Source organism: Biomphalaria glabrata, chromosome 3, assembly GCF_947242115.1.
Source record: "Biomphalaria glabrata chromosome 3, xgBioGlab47.1, whole genome shotgun sequence".
NCBI classification, from domain to species: Eukaryota; Metazoa; Mollusca; class Gastropoda; family Planorbidae; genus Biomphalaria; species Biomphalaria glabrata.
In genome coordinates, this window is record NC_074713.1 from 43,116,914 (window position 1) to 43,142,313 (window position 25,400).

At 37.9% G+C, this 25,400-nt stretch overlaps 1 protein-coding gene across 2 annotated transcripts in view; it reads right to left on the bottom strand.

Moving 5' to 3' along the window:
• Positions 1-1,143: 1,143 nt before the first annotated feature.
• Positions 1,144-25,400, bottom strand: part of LOC106063729 (cytoglobin-1-like) — an 82,306-nt gene continuing 58,049 nt past the window's right edge. For both annotated transcript variants that reach the window (XM_013222177.2, XM_056022198.1), the window contains exons 3-4: positions 11,285-11,516; positions 1,144-2,008 (exon numbers count right to left, since the gene is read on the bottom strand). In XM_013222177.2, the coding sequence (XP_013077631.2) occupies positions 1,880-2,008; positions 11,285-11,516 (361 nt within the window). In that variant the 3' untranslated portion in view covers positions 1,144-1,879. The remainder of the gene's footprint in view (positions 2,009-11,284; positions 11,517-25,400) is intronic.

A 25,400-nucleotide genomic window follows, 5' to 3' on the forward strand; every position in this document is an offset into this window, starting at 1 on the left:
AACATAAAAAATGTAATGTAGACATATCATGCAACATGATAACCAACACCAGACGTTTGTATTATAAAGCATATATCAAATCACTGTCTTTCTGTCTGGTACACATTTTTTCCCTTCTTTCTCCCACTTCCCATTCTAGGATCAAGTTAAAACTTTGCACAATTATTCAATGTCCACAATAATACACGAATCAACAAAAAATTCACTAATTAAAAAATGAATAAGTGGTTATTAATTAGGCCTACTTTTGTTGATATTGAAAAAGGGATATAAAACTTAAGTATATATATATATATATATATATATATATATATATATATATATATGGCTCTAAAAGGGTAGTTGTTTCACTTATATACGCTTTTTTAAAAGTGATAATCAACTTCAAGAGTCACGGTAAAGAATATTGAGAATCCCTGCACCTTTATTTGCAGGGACATACCAACGACATTGTTAGGACGCTCTCACAAATCGTTGATTAAATCTGGGGCAGCTCGGTGTGTGTATATGTTCGTCCAAGATGGGATTATGGGACAGCTGTATTCACTTCCGTATCCTGTCAACTTTTTTGTGTAAGAGTATATATTTGTACACGCGCACTTATTAAACTGAAACCAGAAGGGGGAAAATGAAATAATAGATTACCTACCGATTATAAAAATAGCTCCACCAATTTTAAAATATAACCTTTTTTTTTGGGGCGTAGAAGTGGTTGCGACCTATTTGTATTTACGCTATAGCCTCCTTCTGAAAACGAAACACGGATAGAGTAAACTGACCCATATCTACTTGTTGCTCATATATCGTCTGCTGCTAAGGAAGATGTACGTCACTGACTGCTGAGAATATCTCTATCTGTCTGTGAATGTTCTATTTGACGGGTGTAGGTGGTCAATTATCTAGAACAGATTTGTTTTTTTTTGTTTTTCTCTTATCGCACACGCTCAGAAAATTGATTGGACTCGAGTCATTTGGAAAATAAAATTCCACTACTTTTCTCCCTACGTCCAAGGTAGTATAAAGCATAACTACTTATAAATGTGATTTATGCATAATAGAATATTGAGATTCTTAAACGCACGCACAGTTCCATTAAAAAGAACAATATCTATGTATAGGAATCAAATTGAAAAGCCACTCAAGAAAAAAAAAAGTGAAATATATTCTCGTAACAACAAACAAACAAACAAAATAATAACAATAATTATAAAGATTGATTTGTCTACATAAGGTTGCACTTTGAACCAAAAGCTGAAGTTAGGATTTCCCTTGCAAGAGAGATAACCCGAGAATGTCTCTTAAAGAATTACCGTACTTGAAGATGTAGGGCGGAATTGAGATCAATGTATACTAACTCCAAACTAAATAAGAAAACAAATGCCGTCACAAAAAATGTTTGCTCTGATTGGCTGTATCCTTTCCCGCCAAACATACCATTCAGACTTGCGCAAATAGTTGAGAAAATGCAGCTCCATATGGTAGGGTCTAAATGATGACATCACCGTTTTTTTTGTTTGTTTTTTTGTGGTTGTAATTTGAGTCAGAAAATTTTGAATCGTGTTTTGCTATCTTTTTTTTTTACTTTATCCCGGAAACACTTCAGTGTAGCAGACGCGAAGGATCGGGCACACGTAATTTAGAAGTCCTAGCAGATCCACACCAGAGAATTCGGATAGCCAGGGGCGTTGCTTCTTGGTATGACGTAAAAACGTTGACAATAAACACATGGGCGGCACACTCCAATCTCAGGGCTGGTCACACCTACAGATGTGGATTCAAATAGAGACAAATTGTTTCTGGAGGGGGGTGAACAGCAAAAACGAAATAAAACCGCATACGACACGTGACCACCTTGAGGGTTTGTGAGGGGTGGTTTCTATCACCTGCAAGCTTTGACCAAGTTACTGAGTATGAACTTAATGAGGATTCGATAGATTGTGTCCATATTGTCAGTGTAGCGATCCTCCAAGATGATCCTCACAGAGTCAAGGAATGGCTGTTCCATTAACTGAAATAAAAATTAAAAAATAAATATTATTTGTAAGTCTCAACAAACTACATTGGAACTAAAAATAGACCATGATTTCAGGCCCGGACTGAGGCATGTGGAGGTCCAATATGAATTGGCAACGGAGGTCCACTTAAACGCGCTTGTCCAGCCGTTGCAGCTTACATTTTACAGCTACGAGTGTCTTATAGCCCAGTATTAGTACTGCTAACATTTGACAGTCATCAGTGACTGAAACCCCAGTGTTAGTACTGCTAACATTTTAAACTATTTTACAGTCACCAGTGTCGATCTCTTATTCAAAGCCTCAATTAAAGGACATTTCCGTAAAAGAAAATCCTTTAGTTTAGTATTTGGCAATGCAGTTTCGATATGCAGTTCACGAGATGATATGAAAAACTATTTATTAATTGTTGTTTTAAATTATGCCCAACCTTTTTGCATAGTAAATAGATTTGTTTTCTTTAAAAAAAACGTTAAAATTTTTTTTTTTGTACATGTAGTAGTTAGTGACAGAACTTACATAATTTAGCAATATCAATGTAAAAAATATTTTTTTTTAATCACAAATCTAAAAACATTTGCATAAATGTGTTAAACAAAATGATAAATAGTGGTCTCTCTTACTAAAAAGCCTCCAGAGTTTGTTACTATTAATAGTGAATAGATGTAAAAATGGTGTATTTTTATGAAAAAACTACTTGCATAATTAATTTCTTCTTCTTCTTCTTCTTCTAGCCAGCTTTATTGCTGCTGAGCTGAGAGCTCTTTTGCAGACTGTGCCAAGGAAAAAAAGTGTGCAAAGGGGTAGTTGTGTGGAGTTTATTTTGTTCAGGTGGTAATTTAAAATTAGATTTTTCTCTTTCAGAAAAAAAAGTAGCCCTTGCATCAGAACTTTTATGATCTAAAATATCATGATGTCCGATTTTCATTTTCTCTTCTAGTTTCTGAGATCTAAACGGGACGGACAGACAGGCCACACAAAACTAATAGCGTCTTTTCTCCTTTCGGGGGCCGCTAAAAAGAATGGGGTGATTTTTGCTTTGTTTCAAAGAAGATGTGGTGATTATGTTTGTATATAGGATTGTAAACAGCAGTTGATACAACCTGGGTTATAAGATTCAAGGAATTCTATGTTTATTTATTATTTTTACTATGCTTTCATTGGTCCATTGGTTGGGACAGAGTGACAGCGCTTGAGTTTTGTTATTGTTGTTGTTAGAGGCTTGAGTTATGGATCCTAGTCGTACGATATGAGTTATATAGCAGTCAGTTTATAATTATGTATATATTGATTTAGATAACGTTTGATGCGTTGTCTTCAGCTACAGATACCCTGATTACTTTTATTAAAGCTATATTTTTGTTGTTAATTCATCTCTGGCGTCTCTTGAGTTATTGAAAGAAGTATTACTAGTACGTTCTGTGTCAAGTATAATTAAACTATAATCCCAGTAAGGAGTTCACAACAATGACAACAGAAAACATGTGAAAACTTTGCATTAACGAAAAACGAAAATCAGGCCAGGTTAGGATACAATCCGATACAATCTTGTCTTATTATAGTGCGCTAATGAATTTCGTTGCTTGTTCAGGTCAGAGCGGTCTTTGTTTTGATAACCTTTGTATCCTCTATTGTTTCAATTAACGCTGATTGATGTCTTTGAAAGTGGTCTAATGAGTTGAGGCGTTCGCGCAATCCAAAATAATAAACTTAAGACTGTTGTCATGGCAACTAGATGGCGACTAGATTATGTTAGTCGCAGATGAAATGCGTAATACAAGAGACTTGAAGAAACAAGGGAGTTTACTCTCACAGCAATCCTGACGGACACGACAAAATAGAAAATAATAATAATAGAACTTTCCAGCACTGAAAAAAATATCTCTTTAAAGTTAAATTTGTTTTCTTTCTCCCCTTCCCCCTCACACTCTCAACCTGTTCATCCTTATCAGTCAATTACGATCTCTCAGTCTCTTTCTCTTCTCCTCATAATGTCTCTATATCATCAGTGGTTCCCAAACATTTTTAGTCTCGTAGACTCCTTGCCATATTAACCATTTTTCGGCAGAGTCCTTGCTTAACTTTTGAACATTTCCCAAACTTTAAATGTCTTCTAAGTCGTATATATGTATTGACATTCAAATTAAAACGAAGCTGAACATTTGTATATGTATTACATGAATGTACCAAACAAACAAGCTAAACGTTTGTATATGTATTACATGAATGTACCAAACAAACAAGCAAAATATTAAAAAATCCTTAAAAAAAAAACAAAGCTTATCCGAAGAACTCCGCCCTTAAAACTATAGCTTTAAAAAATCATTAGTTATTTCTATTATTTGATGTCAAACAAAATAATTAATTACCAATAATTAATTGACTTATTGGGTATTTAAAAAAAAATTGATTGTTTTGTTAGCTACAATAAATGTTTAAAGTATCATTTTGATCGGAGAATGCGTGAGGGAGAAATAGCTTTAAAAAATTTAATAAACTAAACCCATATATGTGAATAACTGAAGGATTAATTTACCCTTGTCGGTATCAAACAAAATAATTAATTACTAATTCATTTATTGGTTTCTTTTTTTTTTATTGATTCATGTCTTGTATAGGCCAATGAATAATTGTGTGAAGTTTCAGCTTGGTCCGAGAATGGGTGTGGAAGAAATAACGTGTAAACACTTTTTACCAGACAGACAGAGTGAGTTGATATAAGCTTTGTAAAACTTCACGCCCATTTTAGAAGGTAATTGTAATAATATCGGGCTTCAGTTTCGTTAGGGTCTCAGTTGGTGACATAAGATGTTGACAAACTTATCGTTTTAAAATAAAATAAAACACCAATTAAATACAATCTCTCAAGAACCAATATTGTAATCAATCAATGTCCTCTTTATGATAACGGCTTTGACCGCTCCAAAGTTGGCACCTGTTCTAAATTTGTCTGTTCGCTGTGCACTATTTTCATTAACATTAATATTACATAAGGAGGAACTTCATTTCAGTTCATCAAAGCAGACGCTTGATTAGATTAGCAATAAAACCTTGCGCGGGGAATCTCACTGCTTCTTTTGAGTTGGAGCTAATTGCCGAGCCAGGACAATAAGAGCTGAACACTAAACATGCATGTTGCTACAGCCAATTTTAATTGAATTACAAGAAAGGAAAGCGATTTTTTTTATTTAACACTGCGTCAGTGAAACAACGCAGCAGGAAGTGTTACATTCAACGTGGGATTCAAACTTTCTCTTTATGCTTCCATCTCTCACTCATTGCCTCTCTTCCCCTTTCCAACTCTACTCCACAATCTCCCTTCACTCTTTGCTCTACCTCTAATTTTCTTCCACTTGCTCCCCATCTATGTCCTTCTCTCTCTCTTTCTTTCTCTCTCATTCTCTTTCCCCTTATTTCTCCTTTCCAAACTTTAACTCTTTTTTTTCTCTCTGTCCCTCCCTCTCTTTCTCTTCTCTTTATTTATTGTTATTTACATTCTGCTTATTTATTCCATTTCATCTTACATTCTAATTGTATCTTTATGTATCTCATTTCAATATTCTTTCATTCTTTCTCCTACCCCCTCTCTCTCTTTTCGATTTCTCTTAAGTGCATTTTTTACCTATGTTGCTAAGCAGTAGAAACAACGCATGAGCAGATAATAGGCAATGGCTTAGGAGGCTAGGGGTCTAACCCATAAGACAAAGTACCCGGGCACCTAAGGCTAAGGGCTGGAACACAATACAAAAGGGCCCTGGCACCTAAGGCTAAGGGCTGGAACACAATACAAAAGGGCCCTGGCACCTAAGGCTAAGGGCTGGAACACAAGACAAAAGGGCCCTGGCACCTAAGGCTAAGGGCTGGAACATAAGACAAAAGGGCCCTGGCACCTAAGGCTAAGGGCTGGAACACAATACAAAAGGGCCCTGGCACCTAAGTTTAAGGGCTGGAACACAAGACAAAAGGGCCCTGGCACCTAAGGCTAAGGGCTGGAACACAAGACAAAAGGGCCCTGGAACCTAAGGCTAAGGGCTGGAACACAAGACAAAAGGGCCCTGGCACCTAAGGCTAAGGGATGGAGCACATAAAACAAAGGTGCCCGGGCACCTAAGGCTAAGGGCTGGAACACAAGACAAAAGTGCCAGGGCACCTAAGGCTAAAAGCTTTAGCAAATAAGGCAAAGGGGGAAACAAAGATTAAGGGCTTGAATACATAAGACAAAAGTGCCCGGGCACCTAAGGCTAAAAGCTTTAACAAATAAGGCAAAGGGGGAAACAAAGATTAAGGGCTTGAATACATAAGACAAAAGTGCCCGGGCATCTAAGGCTAAAAGCTTTAACAAATAAGGCAAAGGGGGAAACAAATATTAAGGGCTGGAACACATAAGACAAAAGTGCCCGGGCATCTAAGGCTAAAAGCTTTAACAAATAAGGCAAAGGGGGAAACAAAGATTAAGGGCTTGAATACATAAGACAAAAGTGCCCGGGCACCTAAGGCTAAAAGCTTTAACAAATAAGGCAAAGGGGGAAACAAAGATAAAGGGCTGGAACACATAAGACAAAAGTGCCCGGGCATCTAAGGCTAAAAGCTTTAACAAATAAGGCAAAGGGGGAAACAAATATTAAGGGCTGGAACACATAAGACAAAAGTGCCCGGGCATCTAAGGCTAAAAGCTTTAACAAATAAGGCAAAGGGGGAAACAAAGATTAAGGGCTGGAACACATAAGACAAAAGTGCCCGGGCATCTAAGGCTAAAAGCTTTAACAAATAAGGCAAAGGGGGAAACAAAGATTAAGGGCTGGAACACATAAGACAAAAGTGCCCGGGCATCTAAGGCTAAAAGCTTTAACAAATAAGGCAAAGGGGGAAACAAAGATTAAGGGCTGGAACACATAAGACAAAAGTGCCCGGGCATCTAAGGCTAAAAGCTTTAACAAATAAGGCAAAGGGGGAAACAAAGATTAAGGGCTGGAACACATAAGACAAAAGTGCCCGGGCATCTAGGGCTAAAAGCTTTAACAAATAAGGCAAAGGGGGAAACAAAGATTAAGGGCTGGAACACATAAGACAAAAGTGCCCGGGCATCTAAGGCTAAAAGCTTTAACAAATAAGGCAAAGGGGGAAACAAAGATTAAGGGCTGGAACACATAAGACAAAAGTGCCCGGGCATCTAAGGCTAAAAGCTTTAACAAATAAGGCAAAGGGGGAAACAAAGATTAAGGGCTGGAACACATAAGACAAAAGTGCCCGGGCATCTAAGGCTAAAAGCTTTAACAAATAAAGCAAAGGGGGAAACAAAGATTAAGGGCTGGAACACATAAGACAAAAGTGCCTGGATATCAAAAATTAAATTTTCGTTTTTCTTCTCAAGTTTGAAACAGACATACTTGATTGAGAGTTTCTGTGAGAAGCGTGGTCGAACGGGCTAACTATACTTGAACTTGGTTTGGCTTGGCTAGCTTTGAAAGGGCTCGAGATTCGTTACCCGACTCGGGCAGAATTGTGTTAACTGAGCGCCTAAAGGCAGCACGGAAAACCTTTTCCCAGCTACCTCTCCCCCCCCCCCCCACTGGTCTACAAATGAGATTGGATAATAGCGCTCTGAGCATGCTATAAGCATGAAAGAAACGCTATATAAAAGCTATAATTTTTATTTTTTAAAATCGGTATTTAAAAAAAAAAATCTATATCTGCAATATCAAGTCTAGGATTGTTCTCGTTTTAAATAATACTAATTCATTAAACCACTAAAAAAAATAGTTTTGTATTTTTCCTAAGCCTGTTTCTTCTTGCTATCCACGAGGCACTCGAGACCTGCTTAGTGTGTTTCTAGATTGATTGCGCACCGGATATTTCTAAAAACAAAGTCGCCTACGCAATCGCTACAAACGAGGGAGGACTACCAAGGCATGTGGCCCCAAAACAAGCTCGCCCGTGTCATTGATGCAACACTTCCGGTGAGTGGAGTCTTCAGTTCTACAGAAATCTGAGAAGAAGATTAGCAAAAGTTCGATCAATAACAGGAAGAATGAGAAAGTTTGTCCTCAAGCAGCAACACTTAGACTGGACACTAGACTAGAGACCACATCCTTCTTAACGTCGTGCTACTTGTGTGGCTGCTAGATGTGTGGGTGCTAGATGTGTGGGTCTTAGATGTGTGTCTCCTAGCTGTGTGGGTCTTAGATATTTTGCTGCTAGCTGTGTGGATCTTAGATGTGTGGGTCCTAGATGTGTGTCGGTTAGTGTGGGTGCTAGATGTGTGGGTCTTAGATGTATGGCTGCTAGCTGTGTGGGTGCTAGATGTGTGGGTCTAAGATGTATGGCCGCTAGCTGTGTGGGTGCTAGATGTGTGGGTCTTAGATGTTTGGCTGCTAGCTGTGTGGTTGCTAGATGTGTGGGTCCTAGATGTGTGTCTACTAGTGTGGGTGCTAGATGTGTGGGTCTTAGATGTTTGGCTGCTAGCTGTGTGGGTGCTAGATGTGTGGGTTTAAGATGTTTGGCTGCTAGCTGTGTGGGTGCTAGATGTGTGGGTCCTAGATGTATGTCTGCTAATGTGGGTGCTAGATGTGGGTCATAGATGTTTGGCTGCTAGCTGTGTGTGTCTTAGATGTGTGGGTGCTAGATGTGTGGATGCTTGATGAGTGACTGCTAGATGTGTGGGTTCTAGATGTGTGGCTGCTAGTGTGGGTGCTAGATGTGTGGCTGCATCATTATAGACACAAAAAAGACTGAAGTCTTATAGTTGTGTGCTCCAGGTAAAGCCAGCTCGGATCCAAGCACCAAGATAAATGGACAGGAAATAAAAGCGGTGGACAGATTCACCTCCCTTGGCAGCACACTCTCCCGAAACGTAAACATAGATAATGAAATCGACTTGCATATCGCCAAGGCCAGTGCATCCTATGACAGACTGTCTAAAAAATGTTTGGAATAGACAAGGTATCACCACAAGTACAAAGCAAGGGGTCTGTCGAGCTGTCATCTGTTACTGAAGTCCTTCAAAGAGCGGGCCTGCAAAGCATCGACACAAATCTTTATGCAGTCTCAGCTGCGATGGACAGGTCACGTCTGCAGAATGGAAGATTCCAGCATCACTTAACAACTTAACTCCTTCATGGTTAATTAAAGAAAGGGAAGTAATCCCAAGATGGACAAAGAAAACGCTTCAGCTCACCCTCAAACTTGTCTGAAATTCTTCAGCATTGAACCCTGCCACCTGGGAGACGGAAGCACTTTCGGGATCACATAGGTCTCACCAGCCACACAAGAAGGCACACAACCACAGTGCAAAGTTCTCAGCCCCCAAGATGACAAAAGTGGTCATCATCAAACAACGATGGGCGAACTATATTTAGATGTTTGGATGCAAGATGTGTCGGTGATAGATGTGTGGATGTTAGATTTGAGGATGAGACGGTGTTTGCTGGAATGTATGTGTATGACAGAGAGACAGAGAAAGAGAGTATTCTAGAAATATGCATATTATCTATCTACCACTAGGAGGCGCGGTGGCTGAGCGATAAAGCACTTGGCTTCCGAACCGGCGGTCCCGGATTCGATTCCTGGTGAAGACTGGGATTTTTAATTTCGGGATCTTTGGGCGCCTCTGAGTCCACTCAGCTCTAATGGGTACCTGACCTTGATTGGGGAAAAGTAAAGGCGATTGGTCGTTGTGCCGGCCACATGACACCCTCATTAACCGTAGGCCACAGAAACAGATTACTTGTATATCATCTGCCCAAGGTCTGAAAGGGGACCTTTACTTTTACCACTAGATCAACGAGGATCCAAAACAACACAAGGACAATATCGAGAGCTGCTACACCAAACTGTGAGAATCTATTCTTTTAAAGTTGGACGAATGTCTGAATATTGAAGGAAATAAATAGACCTTTAAGAGAATGTGAAGTTTGAGAAGTGATGAGTTAGAGAAAAGAGAGAACAAATAAGATAAAGTGCGCGTAGAAGAAAGGGAGAGTTCGAGAGAAAGAGAAATGGAGACTATAAGAAAGAAAAAGAAAGAGAGAAAGACAGAGATAGAGAGATAAAGTGTAAGAAAAAACATACAGTGTAAGGGCTGAGAGAAAGAAGTGATAAGAAATGGGGAGTAACAAATGAAAAAGTGTAAAAGGAATGAAGATTAGAGAAGGGGAGAGTGAAAGAGATAGAGAGAAAGTAATACCAAAAGAAAGTAAGAATAAGAACAAATGGAGAAAAAGAGAGGACGGGCGTAAAAAGAAAAAGTACGAGAGAAAAAGCCAATGGAAAAGAAAGAAAGAGATGAGAGAAATGAAGAGCAAAAGAAAGTGAAGACAATAAAAGAATAGAGAAAGAGAAAAGAGAAAAAAGTGAAAGAAAGAAAAACAAGATTGAGAGAAAGACAGGAGAGTAAAAAGAAAGCGGGTTGAGATTCTAGCGGTGTTGTTGAGTTGAAGGACCATGGTTCTTGCCGTCGTCGGAGCTTGTTTTTATTGCTTTGTATATTCCCCCCCCCCCCCCCGCTTCTATATCAACTAATTGCCTGTCTGTCTGGTACAAACTGTCGATCACGTTATTTCTCCCACACCCGTTCTGGGATCAAGTTGAGACTTTACACAACTATTTATCTTACCAAAAAAACATGAGTCAATAAAAAAATTATCCATATAGTCAACTATTAACCTTAATTATTTTGTATGATACAAAAAAGGGAAATTGATCCTTCAGTATTATGAGATATGGCTAACTATGCGGGGTTTTGTCCTCTACGATAATTGTACACGTTATTTTTCCTACGTTGTTTGTCCCAAACCCATTCTGAGATCAAGTTGAAACCTTACGCAATTATTTATTGTACCTAGCAAAACACGAATCAATTTAAAAAATTAACCAATCAGTCAATAAATTGTAGGTAATTTATTATTTTGTTTGATATCAAAATAAATTCTACATCAATGAGATGTATATTATGCAGAGTTCTTCCTCTTACATAAGTTTTTTTTAATAGTATTTTTTAATAAATTTTGCTTGCTTCAGTACACATACTCTACTAGTGCTGTTCTTACGAGTTTCAACTTTATATAATTAGGATTCTGTTACTTTCCTTCAAGAAACAGTACAAACAGCATAGATCTATATCTAGAAACAAAGACATCTTCACAACTAAAACATGGATTGGATTATTTGAAAATTGAAATAATTAAGAAACGGAACTATCTGATGATATCGTCTGCTACCTACTGGGAGTTTGAAAGTATTCGTGTTTATATCCTACCATAGATCAAGAAACTTACCGAGAATTGCTCAGGGGCAAAACCTTGGAATTGTTCATGCTGTTGTGCGACTTTGGTGATTTTATCCATGGCGTAGTCTACGTCATCGATATTGTTTACGATGTCGTCAAGTGAGGCCATCATCTTCCCGGCATGCTTTTCCAGCTCTTCGCTCATGCGCAGTTTGTCTTCTGTTTCTAAGTGTCTAATGTTTTTAAACTGAATTTGGGTTGATGGCTCCAAACGGAATAGCCTGAGGGGAAGAAAAAAAGTCAAGAACTGGTAAAAAAAAAAGAGATTTATCATTCACATCAAAGGATTTCAGAAATAGATAAGTCACAACTGGGTCAATATAACAACCAAAAGTGATACAAAATCTTTGGCATCAAAGGCGATTAGTTATAATGTGAAATGATTCCAGTAAAGACGCAGAGTTGTCTTAACATTGGGAGGGTTGGACAATAAGAAGGCTCGTGTTGATTTCATTGCCATCGAAATCTGATGTTTTAGGGTGCAGAGGAAGGCGGAGGTGGGTTATATCAACTGGGGCTAAAAGGTTTAGTAAAAAGGAGGCTTGGAAAGCGGTATATATTTTAGTTCCCTCTGCCCCCATCTCCCATTTCCGCCTGAAAGAAAATCAAGAATTCTGTTTCAGTACACTTGATGAACACTTGATAAACGATTGATGTACATTTAATGTAAAATACACTTTGATATACACTTGATCATCCATTGAACACCAAGTGTACACTTGAAGTTTTGACGTACATTTGATGTACAATTAATGTCAAATTGATGTACAATTAATGTAAAATTGATGTACACTTGATATACAATGGATGTACACTTGATGTACACTTGATGTACAATGGATTTTCACTTGATGTACAATGGGTGTACACTTGATGTACAATGGATGTACAATGGATGTACAATGGATGTTCACTTGATGTACAATGGGTGTACACTTGATGTAATATGGATGTACACTTGATGTACAATTGATGTTCACTTGATGTACAATGGATGTTCACTTGATGTACAATGGATGTTCACTTGATGTACAATGGATGTACACTTGATGTACAATGGATGTTCACTTGATGTCCAATTGATGTTCACTTGATGTACAATGGGTGTACACTTGATGTACAATGGATGTTCACTTGATGTACAACTGATGTTCACTTGATGTACAATGGATGTTCATTTGATGTACAATGGATGTTCACTTGATGAACAATGGATGTACACTTGATGTACAATGGGTGTATACTTGATGTACAATGGATGTTCACTTGATGTACAATTAATGTTCACTTGATGTACAATTTATGTTCCACTTGATGTACAATGGATGTTCATTTGATGTACAATGGATGTTCACTTGATGTACAATGGATGTTCATTTGATGTACAATGGATGTTCACTTGATGTACAATGTGTGTACACTTGATGTACAATGGATGTTCACTTGATGTACAATTGATGTTCACTTGATGTATAATGGATGTTCATTTGATGTACAATGGATGTTCACTTGATGTACAATGGATGTACACTTGATGTACAATGGATGTTCACTTGATGTACAATGGATGTACACTTGATGTACAATGGATGTTCACTTGATGTACAGTGGGTGTACACTTGATGTACAATGGATGTACACTTGATGTATAATGGATGTTCACTTGATGTACAATGGATGTACACTTGATGTACAATGGATGTTCACTTGATGTACAATGGATGTACACTTGATGTACAATGGATGTTCACTTGATGTACAATGGATGTACACTTGATGTACAATGGATGTACACTTGATGTACAATGGATGTACACTTGATGTACAATTGATGTTCACTTGATGTACAATGGATGTACAATGGATGTTCACTTGATGTACACTTGATGTACAATTGACGTTCACTTGATGTACACTTGATGTACAATGGATGTTCACGTGATGTACACTTGATGTACACTTGATGTTCACTTGATCTTTCATGTCAACGTACAATGTGAAGTTTCAGACGTTCTCTCAGACATGAAGATCAATACACCCTGCTAGTTTGATTCCATCCTAGTCCAAACCCCGTGCAGGACGACAAGAGATGACATGGTTCGAACTAGGGACCATTGTGACGACAGCGCCTACCAGATGGACAGCGATTCAGTTCAAACAAAAGGACGATAAGCGTTGTATTGGGGGACGGAGAACTGGACAAAGGACGTCACACACACACATAAACATAGCAACTCACAAACACACTCACATATTTATCTATCTATCTATCTATCTATCTATCTATCTATCTATCTATCTATCTATCTATCTATCTATCTATCTATCTATCTATCTATCTATCTACCTACCTACCAACCTTCCTATCTATCTATCTATCTATCTATCTATCTATCTATCTATCTATCTATCTATCTATCTATCTATCTATCTATCTATCTATCTATCTTTCTATCTATCTATCTATCTATCTATCTATCTATCTATCTATCTATCTATCTATCTATATCTATCCATTCACCCATCTGCTTGTCTATCAGTATGTCTATTTTCCCTGATCTTTATCCATCTTTCAGCACCAGGATACTCCAGCACCTCTAATGATAATCTAATTATAGATCGTCAATGGACGTCTGAAGTGAACTTCATAGCCCGGATGTCCCACCCAAGAGTTCAATTAACAAAAAGACACACAAAAACCCAAGCAGGAGGAAAAACTAGACCATGTGAATTTAAACACAACATAAAAAAGTTGCTGAGAAAGAAAAAAAAAAGCACGTTTCATTCAAAGTTAATTAGAAGCTCAAACCAGACAAACCTATGTGCTGGCTAAACATTCATGTTATGTTTTGTGTTAAGCAAAGCTTTTCTCTCCCTTTATCATTTCAAGTACATCTTCTTTTAGCGGCCCTCGAAAGGGGAAAAGACGCTATTTGTTCTGTGTGGCCTGTCTGTCCGTCTGTCTATCCCTCCGTCCCGTTTAGATCTCAGAAACTAGAATAGAAAATGAAAATCGGACATCATGATATTTTAGATCATTCAAAGTTCTGATGCAACAGCTACTTTTTTCTTTTCTGAAAGCGAAAAATCTATTTTTTTTAAATTAATTCTAAATAAATCCTTGTCGTTATTCTTATACTCAATGTAAATATCCTCACTCTCAATGTCTAGCAAAGTACACTTGCATTCAACGGAAGACCTAATGTCCTATTTGGTTTGAAAATCACTATAGAGTGAAATTGCAAGGTAGCCACACTTTGTCATAAAGACCTATCTGTTCAAAACTTTTTAAGATTAGTTTGTCATTTTAGCTCTTTTATCTTATATAATACAGACGTTACTTCAAAATAGAAGATGATTACGTTCTACGCGTCATGCATTTAGTCATGCATATTAACCAATGACTTAAATTTTGCCAAGTCACTGGTTTTCTTGGCTAGCTCAGGCAACCCATTCCACGTTCCAATAGCACTGGGGAAGAAAGAGTATTTGTACAAATTTGTCCTAGCATATGGAACGAGGAATGTGCCTTTATCTTTGTGTCTTTTTGAGTATTGTATTCTTGTTTGTTTGTAATGTTATCACAGCGCCATAAGCCTATATAATGTTTGTTAACAGCGCTTTTTAAATGAAATGAAAATATTATTATTATTATTATTATTATCATTACTGTTAATCATTTTGAATCAATCATGAAATTTATTTTAATAAATCTAGACAAAGAATAATAAATGTGTGCAAATATAAATGTTTTTAGCGGCCCCCGAAAGGAGAATAGCCGTTATTAGTTTTGTGTGGTCTGTCTGTCCGTCCAGTTTACATCTCAAAAACTAGAAATTATTATGAAAACAGGGGCACAACATTAATAAGGGAGATACATTTTCAGTACATTTTAAAATACGTTTTTTTTTCTAAAAAAAAAAGAAAATCGGCAACACTTTGGACACGGACACGTCTGTTCTTGTTGTATGGACGGAGACAGGGTTGTAGTTGTTGATAGGGTTGTAGTTGTTGATAGTTTGTACTTCATAGTTTCTGATATTCTTTCTGAAAATATTGAAACCTGTCTTTTTACTAGCCTTAGATGATCACTTAGCACATTTCTATATAAAACGAAATCAAGTAATCAAGATTAATTCACTAACTAAATGTTCATTTTTTTTTAAATTGATTCATGTGCTGTGCTGAGTTTCAACTTTTTACCAGACAGACAGAGTTCATTGATATAAGCTTTATAATACTATTGGATCAAAATTTTAGGGGCGTATTTAACCTTTGCATACATAGGATAGCAACATCTACAGACATTCTTAATATTCATAGACTTTTTAGCTCATAGGATTAAATATAAAAAACAAAATGCTCACACAAAAACTCACCCCAATAAGACACACACTCATTCACACACAAACACACACATGTTTACAAAAATCTAAACACACACACACACTGTCACATAAGCACACACATTGTGAGACGAGTCCAAACATTTCTATTAATGAACTAGGAAACATGTCACTGCTGACTTCTTTTTTTCCACAATGAAAGTGTCCAGCTGTTCGCATCTCCCCCCCCTCTTTTTCCCTGTTGTCTATGTCTCCCTGGGCAAATCATTGGTTTCTACGAAATAAGGGGTGGGCAAGGGCGCTCATCTAACATCTTGATGGTAACACACACACACGCACACACACACGCAACAAATAGGTTTAGCCATGGACCGAGATGAACTCAATTAATACATTATTTTGTTGTGGCCGTTTTTTTTTAAACTATGAATATATGTGTCCAGTCATGTTAAGTCATCCTTTGTTTCAGTACTTAAGCCTCAAACTCCACTTTGTTTCAGTCCTTAAGCCTCAAACTTCCCTTTGTTTCAGTCCTAAAGCCTCAAACTTCACTTTTTTCAGTCTTAACGCCTCAAACTCCACTTTGTTTCAGTCCTAAAGCCTCAAACTTCACTTTGTTTTTTTTAGTTCTAAAGCCTCAAACTTCGGCAAGATAAACGGGACTGGATTGAGCAGAAAGGACAAGAGGCACAAGCAGCTGCAAGCAGAAATGACACAAAAACCCTCCATCGTATTGTCCGAGATCTCACTGGAGCAAAGAGTGGACATGGGGCACCAATAAAAGACAAGCAAGGCAAAACTTTGTTAACGAAAGAAGAACAGGATGCAAGATGGGTAGAGCACTTTAAAGAGACCCTTAACCAACTGTCGCCAGACATAACTTACATATTCAAGGACCCCTCTCCAGACAATGATCTCAAGGTCAAGACAGACCCAATAACTGCTGAGGAGGTTACCATGGCCATTGCAGTGCTAAATAATAACAAAGCACCAGGACTAGACATGATATCAGCAGAAATGCTAAAATATGGGGGACAGTGCATTGTTAACAGAATGACTGATCTCTTAAATCTCTGTTGGCGAACTTCAAAAGTCCCAGAGGACTGGCAAAAGGGAGTGATTGTAAAGCTTCCAAAAAAGGGCAACTTGGCAGACTGTAACAACTGGAGGGGCATTACTCTCCTCTCTGTCCCAGGCAAAGTTTTCAGCACTGTTTTGTTGAGACGGCTTCAACAGTCTGTAGATGAAAGGCTCAGAGAAGAACAAGCAGGTTTCCGAAGAGGCAGATCATGTACAGAGCAGATTTTCGTTTTACGAAATATCATAGAACAAAGTTTTGAGTACCAACAACGGCTAACGATCAGTTTCGTGGACTTCAAAAAAGCGTTTGATAGTGTCCACCGAGAATCACTATGGAAAATAGTTAGAGAATACGGTATACCAGAAAAATTCGTCCAGATCCTACGACACCTTTACAGTCAGTCTAGTTGCTGCATTAAAACAGAAGAGGGAACAACAGAGTTTTTTACAATCGAGACAGGTGTGAGACAGGGGTGCATCTTATCTCCCTTCCTTTTCCTCCTAGCCATCGACTACATAATGAGGAGAGCAATGAACCAGACTGCCTTTGGTATTCCATGGCATGAACAACTCCGATTGACGGACTTGGACTTTGCTGATGATGTTGCACTACTCGGGGCTACAAATAAATGCATTCAAGAAATGACGGAGAGCCTAGACAGAGAGGCACCCAAAATTGGCCTCCGCATAAACTTGGATAAGACTAAAATTATGCGAGTGGGATATAAGGCAAAGGGTGTCCCCGTCAGACTTGGCGAGTCAAAGCTTGAAGAGCTGGACAAGTTCACGTACCTTGGCAGCATCATAACAAATGATGGAGACGCTTACCATGATGTAGCGTGCCGAATAGGAAAGGCAGGGAGCATTTTCCAAAGGCTGCAGCCTATTTGGACTAGCCAAGCCATTGGACTCGAGACAAAAATACACCTTCTCAACACAATCGTCATTCCAACTGCTACATATGCATGTGAGACGTGGAAGTCATCTGTCAAAATTGAGAAAAGACTAAATGTGGCTCAACAGAGATGGCTGAGACGGATTTTAAGAGTCAGATACACAGACCGGATCTCAAACAAGGAAATCCTTTGCCGAACTGGGAGTCGAACACTTAGTGAGGTTGTGACTGAGCGTCGCATGAGGTTTGCGGGACATGTTCTACGTCAAAATGAATTACGCACACCAAGAGTTGCGATAACATGGAAGCCAAAACGAGGAAAGCGCAAACAGGGACGTCCTCGTATTACCTGGCGACACACCTTCATGGAGGACCTCAGAACAGTGGACACCAGATGGGAAGAGGCTTCAGACATTGCCAGTGACAGATCATTATGGAGACAGCTTGCCGCCCAATGCGCCGAACGGCGCGGGAGGACCTAAGTCTAAGTAAGTAAGTCTAAGTAAAGCCTCAAACTTAACTTTGTTTCAGTCTTAACGCCTCAAACTCCACTTTGTTTCAGTCCTAAAGCCTCAAACTTCACTTTGTTTTAGTTCTAAAGCCTCAAACTTCACTTTGTTTCAGTCTTAACGCCTCAAACTCCACTTTGTTTCAGCCCTAAAGCCTCAAACTTCACTTTGTTTCAGTCCTAAAGCCTCATACCTCCCTTTGTTTCAGTCTTAAAGCCTCAAACTCCACTATATTTTATTTATCAATATGTTGCATGAACTATAACTAACACTAACTCGTTAACAAAGTACTTCAGTTATATGCCTCTCTCTCCATATATTGAACTAGACTAAATACATTGGCATCACTGGAGGAGGAAGATACACATTGCATATAGCATCAACAAGTCGATATTTATATATAATATCAGAGTGTAGATATATAGATGCAGCATTAAAAGTCCCTATTTAAGGCCTATATACAGCATTAAAAAAAGTCTTTATTTATATGCATTGTCACTACTCAGGGCTCGAAAAAACTTTCCTTTAGGGAACAGTCCCAGGAAAAAGAAGAAGAGGCAGAGAAAGCGATGAGAAAACAACAAAAGAATGGAGGGGCCTGTCATTGAAAGAGATCCTATCAAAGGCAATAGAATGGAAAAAGATGGTCAACAGATCTTGTGTGGTTCCCCAACGGTTCAACACAGGGGTAGGTGAAGGTAAAGTTGCTACCTACGAAATTGAGGAAGATGAACATTGGTCTTTTTATTTTCATACATTTTGGGCTCTGACCAAATTACACAGAGATTGGTCCTGGTATCTCTTTCCCACGGAGACTCAGACTGACAAGCGATCAGTAACTTTGGAACATGTCAAAGCTAAAAGAACAACGCAATAAATCAAGGAGATATTTTCCCAATGTTTTTATTTCCAGTCGAAGAACAAAATAACTAACAAAGGTATAAATAGATCATTTAAATTGAACACCCCCCCTTTTTTTTTTGTTTTCGCTTTGCAAGAATTCCTTGTGGAATTCAGCGTTCATCGAACATCAATCAAAGCATTTTTTTTTCAAATCTTATTATTTTAATACGTTTCACCTGTTTTAAACCAAACACTTTTCTATTTTCAGCTGCATGATTGCCATATCTTTCTGTATTCTATACAGTTTCCATGTTCATTTTTGGAAAAAAAAATCTTGGGGCTGATAACTGTCTTACCTCGTGATGTTAATGGAGGGGGGGGGGGAGATCCTAAAAACTCCTGACGCCCACCCAAAGGCCGATGCCTCAAGTCCCAATCGATCAACCCCTGAGACTTTTGGTGAAACAAACCAGCTTAGATTTGTTGATTTTGACTTGACGTGTAGCAAATTGAGATCCATTAAAAGCAGGATGGCTAAACGTCACCGCAGCAGTTCTCACGCTGTTGTCTCAAGAACTCGAGAGATCATAACTTTGATCAAGTGAAGGTAGCGTTATTACATCCAAACTTAAACTTTAATACTAGATAGTTAAAAAAATTGATACTAAATACATAAATAGTTAAATACATAGATGCTTAAACTTAAATCATAGGTAAACAAGTGAAACTTGCACGTTGTGGAGTCTCAGGAGAATGCGACCATGTCATAAACATGACTGCAATCTTCAACAAGAAACCCGAAAAAGACACTGAGTCCAAAAGAAGAAAAGGTTTATGGAAAGGTCGAAACTAGCGTGCAGTAGGCCTACATCTCAGATTTTAGACTAGTTTTTGAAACCTTCAACGAAATCATTGAAAACGCAGAAGAATAAAAAAAAAACAGTGGTAATAATAATAATAATATTAATAATAACAACGTAAATAGTAAATCATAGGAACTAAAATCATAGTAAAAGCATTGGAACTAAAAACATAGACAGTAAAACCTAGAAACTCAAAATATAAATATAAAAACTTAGAAACTAAAAAATATAGATAGTAACAACAGAATCTAAAAACCGAGATAGTAAAAATATAAAAACTAAAAACATAGTAAAAACATAGAAACTAAAAAAATAAATAGTCTTAAACAGAATATTGTCATGATAAACACCCGAGAGTCCAGGACATGTAGTATATTAGCATATGTTAGTAACTTAAACAAAACATTCACCGTGAAGGTCTATTCTGACAGAAAAAAAAATGTTTGAGAATCCTTGGAGTTTGAGACTTACAGTTCTTTCATTAACTAGCATTGCGCGCACTAGTCGACACCTGTGCTAAGGGAGATAATGCTTGCACGCAATCCCTCAAGCCGGCTATAGCTCGATCAGTTCCTTCCCCCTTGAGGCGCAATTACGCCCTAACTAGAAGCGAACCAATTTCGTCTGAAGTGTCACGTGGTAGTAAACCGCAAGCACTTTTCCTCACCCCCCCACACACACCCCCATTGCTGATAACATCTTTTCAGCACCGTCTCGTTCAAACTCATTTGTCCAAACCATCTAGAGCATGGGTGGCCAACCTTTTCAGCACGGAGGAATATTAAATCTCTGACATGCGCGTTACAGGCCGCAATACTCAACAAGTTCCAGGGATCCGAATCTGTGCGTCTTCTTTAAGCACTGTGAGTAGATGTTTCAAAGAGCCCAATAGCAACGCTGCCGGAGGGCGTAGGTTTGGAATGACTCATATCAATAGTTTATAAGCCAAGCCAGCCAGAGCGTAGGTTCGGAATGAATCATCAAAAGATTTTGCCCTGCCTCATCGTGGCGCCCGCGTGGAAACGGCCATTAGAGGAATTGGCTAGGCTAAATGGGTAGCAACACAAGACTCCCGTGGGGATACCCACGGGTAGACGAGAGTCCACCCATTGTACGGGCGGGGTTGTAAAAAAGTCCCCACGAACACGTCCCACATCCATGCGCTGTTCCTCAAAGGGACCGTTACATCAATGGCGGTTCCCGCACAGCTAGCTTGGTACAGCGAAGGAAAATGGCGGAGGCTCCCGGTGCCCTCGGCCTTCGGCCATGTGCAGCCAAGCATGCGTCGGGGCCAAAGGCATTGGAAACAGCAATGTTTTACATAGGCATTGACTCGGGTCTCTCTCAAACAGAACTGTGTTCTCACAGGTTTTTTTTTTTTACTGTTTGGCGTCCAAACAGGTTTTTTTTTCAAACTTAGAGCTCGAAGAGCCTTCGGCTCAGCTCTTGGACATCAACAAGGTTCGGAATGAATCATCAAAAGATTATAAGCCAAGCCAACCAGAACGTAGGTTCGGAATGAATCATCAAAAGATTATAAGCCAAGCCAACCAGAGCGTAGGTTCGGAATGACTCATATCAAAAGTTTATAAGCCAAGCCAACCAGAGCGTAGGTCCGGAATGAATCATCAAAAGATTATAAGCCAAGCCAACCAGAGCGTAGGTCCGGAATGAATCATTAAAAGATTATAAGCCAAGCCAACCAGAGCGTAGGTCCGGAATGAATCATTAAAAGATTATAAGCCAAGCCAACCAGAGTGTAGGTTCGGAATGAATCATCAAAAGATTATAAGCCAAGCCAACCAGAGCAAATCAACACAAATATTCGTTAGCTTATATGATTATGATTTTGCCCAATAAAGAAATAAATAAATATTTATATCGTTTAGAGGTCTCAGGTTCGAATCTAGGTGTAGACTGGAATTTTGACTAGCAGGATTTTTACGACGCCCCTGAGTTCATCCAAATCTAACGAGTTCTTGACACAAGTTGGGGAAAATATATGCGGTTGGTCGTTGTCCAGGCTACATGACACCCTTGTTAACAATACCAATAAAAGATACCTACTTCTTCCCGACAATTTAGATTAATATATTGGAGTAGAAAGTAGTAAGAAAATGAGCCTGCACAACTTAACAGGTTTCCCATGCGAACAGCATAGCAGGCTAATAACACTTTAACCCACTAGTAGGCCTACTAATCCTGATCATAATCGCTCTATTTACTTAATAGGTCTAGACCAGATCCAGAATATAGAATATATATATAGAATCTAGATCTAAACAAGATCTTGATTTCTTGACTAGTTCTAGATATGATATAGTCTAGATCTAGAATCTAGATATAGCCTACATCTAGACTAGATCTCTAGACTAGTTCTTGATCTAGATCTAGACTTGATCTAGATAGAACTAGAATCTAAAGCTAAAATCTAGAACTAGAATTCAGACTAGAGCTAGAATGGGAATCTAGGCTAAAACTAAATTTCTAGACTAATTCTAGATCTGGTTTAGATCTGGATCTAGACTCTTGATCTAAACTAGATCTAAATCTAGTTAGTTTTAGATATGTCTAGATCTCGATCTAGTATCTAGATCTAGAATCTAGACTAGGTCTAGAAGCTAGATCTAGACTAGGTTTAGGTCTATCTTATCTTATCTTATATAATACAGACGTTACTTCAAAAAAGAAGATGATTACGTCCTACGCGGCATGCATTTAGTCAAGCAAATTAACCAATGACTTAATTAAACTCTGCCAAGTCACTGGTTTACCTGGCTAGCTCAGGCAACCCATTCCATGCTCTAATAGCACTAGGGAAGAAGGGGCATTTGTACAAATTTGTCCTAGCGTATGGGACGAGGAATGTGCCTTTATCTTTGTGTCTTCAGAGTATTTTATTAAGTTTTGTTTTTGTATTTGAAGATTATGGTTCAGTGTTTTATGTATAATTGCTACTTTACTTTTGAGTCTTCTATCCTGAAGGCTTTCTAAATTTAGTGATTTTACTAAAGGTGTTACTCTAGTCAAATGTGAATATTCGTTTCTTATGAATCTCACTGCTCTATTTTGTGTCTGTTCCAGTTTCTTAATGTTTTCTTGAGTTGAGGGGTCCCAAACGGAGGATGCATATTCTATTATTGGCCTAACCAAAGTTAAATAACATTTTAGTTTTATGTTCTTATTTGATTTATAGAAATTTCTTTTAATAAATCCTAATGCTTTGTTTGATGTTTTTATAATTTCATCAATATGTGGATTCCATGACAGTTTTTCATTTATTATAACACCTAGGTATTTTTGCGTTTTTAGTCTGTGTTACTGGTTTGCCATGAATAAGATAAGTGGAATTAATTTGTTTTAGTTTTTTTTTTTACTCTTAACAACAGACATTTTTCTGGGTGGAAAGTCTAGCCTTAATAGACTCTAGATAAAAATCCAGAACTAAATCTAAATCCTAATCTAGACTAAAATCTAGAAATCTAGAAATACTAGCGCTAGATCTAGGTCAATATTATGATCAGGATTAATAAGCCTACTACTGGGTTATAGTGCATTTATGCTGTTCGCATCAGATTCTTGATGTGATACTACTGCTTACATAATAAATAAATCTGCACCCCTAAGCTATTAGAAGATAAACTTTTTAAAAATGGATTATAAGTGTAAACTTTTGTTTAATACAATTAAATCTAAATCTAGCTCTATATGTCTGGCCTGTATTTATTGTAATTTAGATTGTTGTCAAGTGTATAGCCTAATCAATGAGGATATGTGAAAACTGCGCGTTATAAATGTTTTTTTTTTTTTTTTTTTTTTTTTTAAAACTTACAATTGAAACGAAGTTCGTATTAAAATTCTTTTTAAAAACAACATTTGAATCAATAGGCCTATTCTATTCAATGAGTTAGTTAATAAATGGAAAATCTATTTTATAATGATCCATTGACACTTTTACCATTGTGACCTTACATGCAAATTTTTTGTACCAATGCGCAAATCTATGAATGAAGCTTAATTGGTTTAATAATGAAGAAGTATATGACCTTTTTAAAAAACTTACCTCCCCTGAAGTTTTTCATTTAAAAGTGGTGTAATTTTTTGAAAAATCTGCTTGCATATATAATTTAAAAAATTAGATGGTTCACTTTCGGAAAAGAAAAAAGTAGCCGTTGCATCAGGACTTTTAATGATCTAAATTAAATATCATGATATGTTTGTTTTACATGTTTCGGATGTTCCTTCAGAGTTGAAGATAATTACTTCCTAGTCCAAACCTCCCGCAGGCAGACGGGGGATGGGAGCAGGCAGGGTTTGAACCCGGGACTATCGATAAGTCCGAACGACAGTCCAGCGCGCAAACCGCACGACCAGGCAGCCATCCAATATCCGATATTTATTTTCTCTTTTAGTCTCTGAGATCTAAACGGGACGTATGGGCGGACAGACAGGCTACACAAAACTAATAGTGTCTTTTCTCCTTTCGGGGGTCGCTAAAAAACAACAACTAAAAAATAAAATAGATATTGTAAAGAAAAAAAACAAACTTACACCAAATGACGTCATCAAAATATGTCAAATTAAAAAAAAATCCCAGACAAACATAAAAATACAACCGTAAAGCAAGGGGAAAAAAAGAAGAACATAAATTTATTTGAGAATCTCTATAGAATATTTGGTTTCGTATTATTTTTCAGCTGTTTTTAACATGGTTTTTAAAGTGTGTGTTCTATATTTATCCTTGTCATTAAAGAGGCATTTTCATAATTGGAGTATCCGGTGTATTCGGCGCACGACGTATTGATAAGCTACGTATATTAAACAAGGTTACAAAAGACAGTTTGTGTTTCCACACAAACTCAAAATCGGCCCCCGAAGTAAAATGTTTTACATAATTCGGATAATCCTTCAGAGTTGAAGATAGTTTACTTCCTAGTCCAAACCTCCCGCAGGACGACGGGGGATGGAAGCAGGCAGGGTTTGAACCTTCGATCGTCGATAAATCCAAACGACAGTCCAGCGCGCAAACCGCACGACCAGTGGTCCACCCAGGTAGGCTTCAATATTTTCAGAAAGAACATCCAAATGAAATTATATCAAAGACAAATGATAGATAAGAATGGAGAAAGAAAGTTAACAGATCTTGTGTAGTGCCCCCACCGTCCCGCAGATCAAAGGATACGTGAAAGTGAATGTAAAGTTAGATGTGAACCTGGCCTAACTAGTTTGTGGTCTATAGGGCAGATGATGTAAAGTTCATCTGTTTTTGTGGCCTACGGTTAACGAGGGTGTCATGTAGCCAGCACAACGACCAACCGCCTTTGCTGTGCAACTAATGTCAGGTACCCATTAGAGCTGGGTAGACTCAGAAGTTGAAAATCCCAGTCTTCACCAGGATTCGAACCCGGGACCCTCGGTTCGAACTAAATAAGTTAATTGTTTTGAAAAGGCTCAATCTCGTATTCGAATCGTCCAAAAAAAAAAAGAAAAAAAAATTTCCGCTATTAGAAAAAATGTGCACAAAAATGATGTTTATAAGATTACTATTCGTCTTAAATTAGGTCTAACA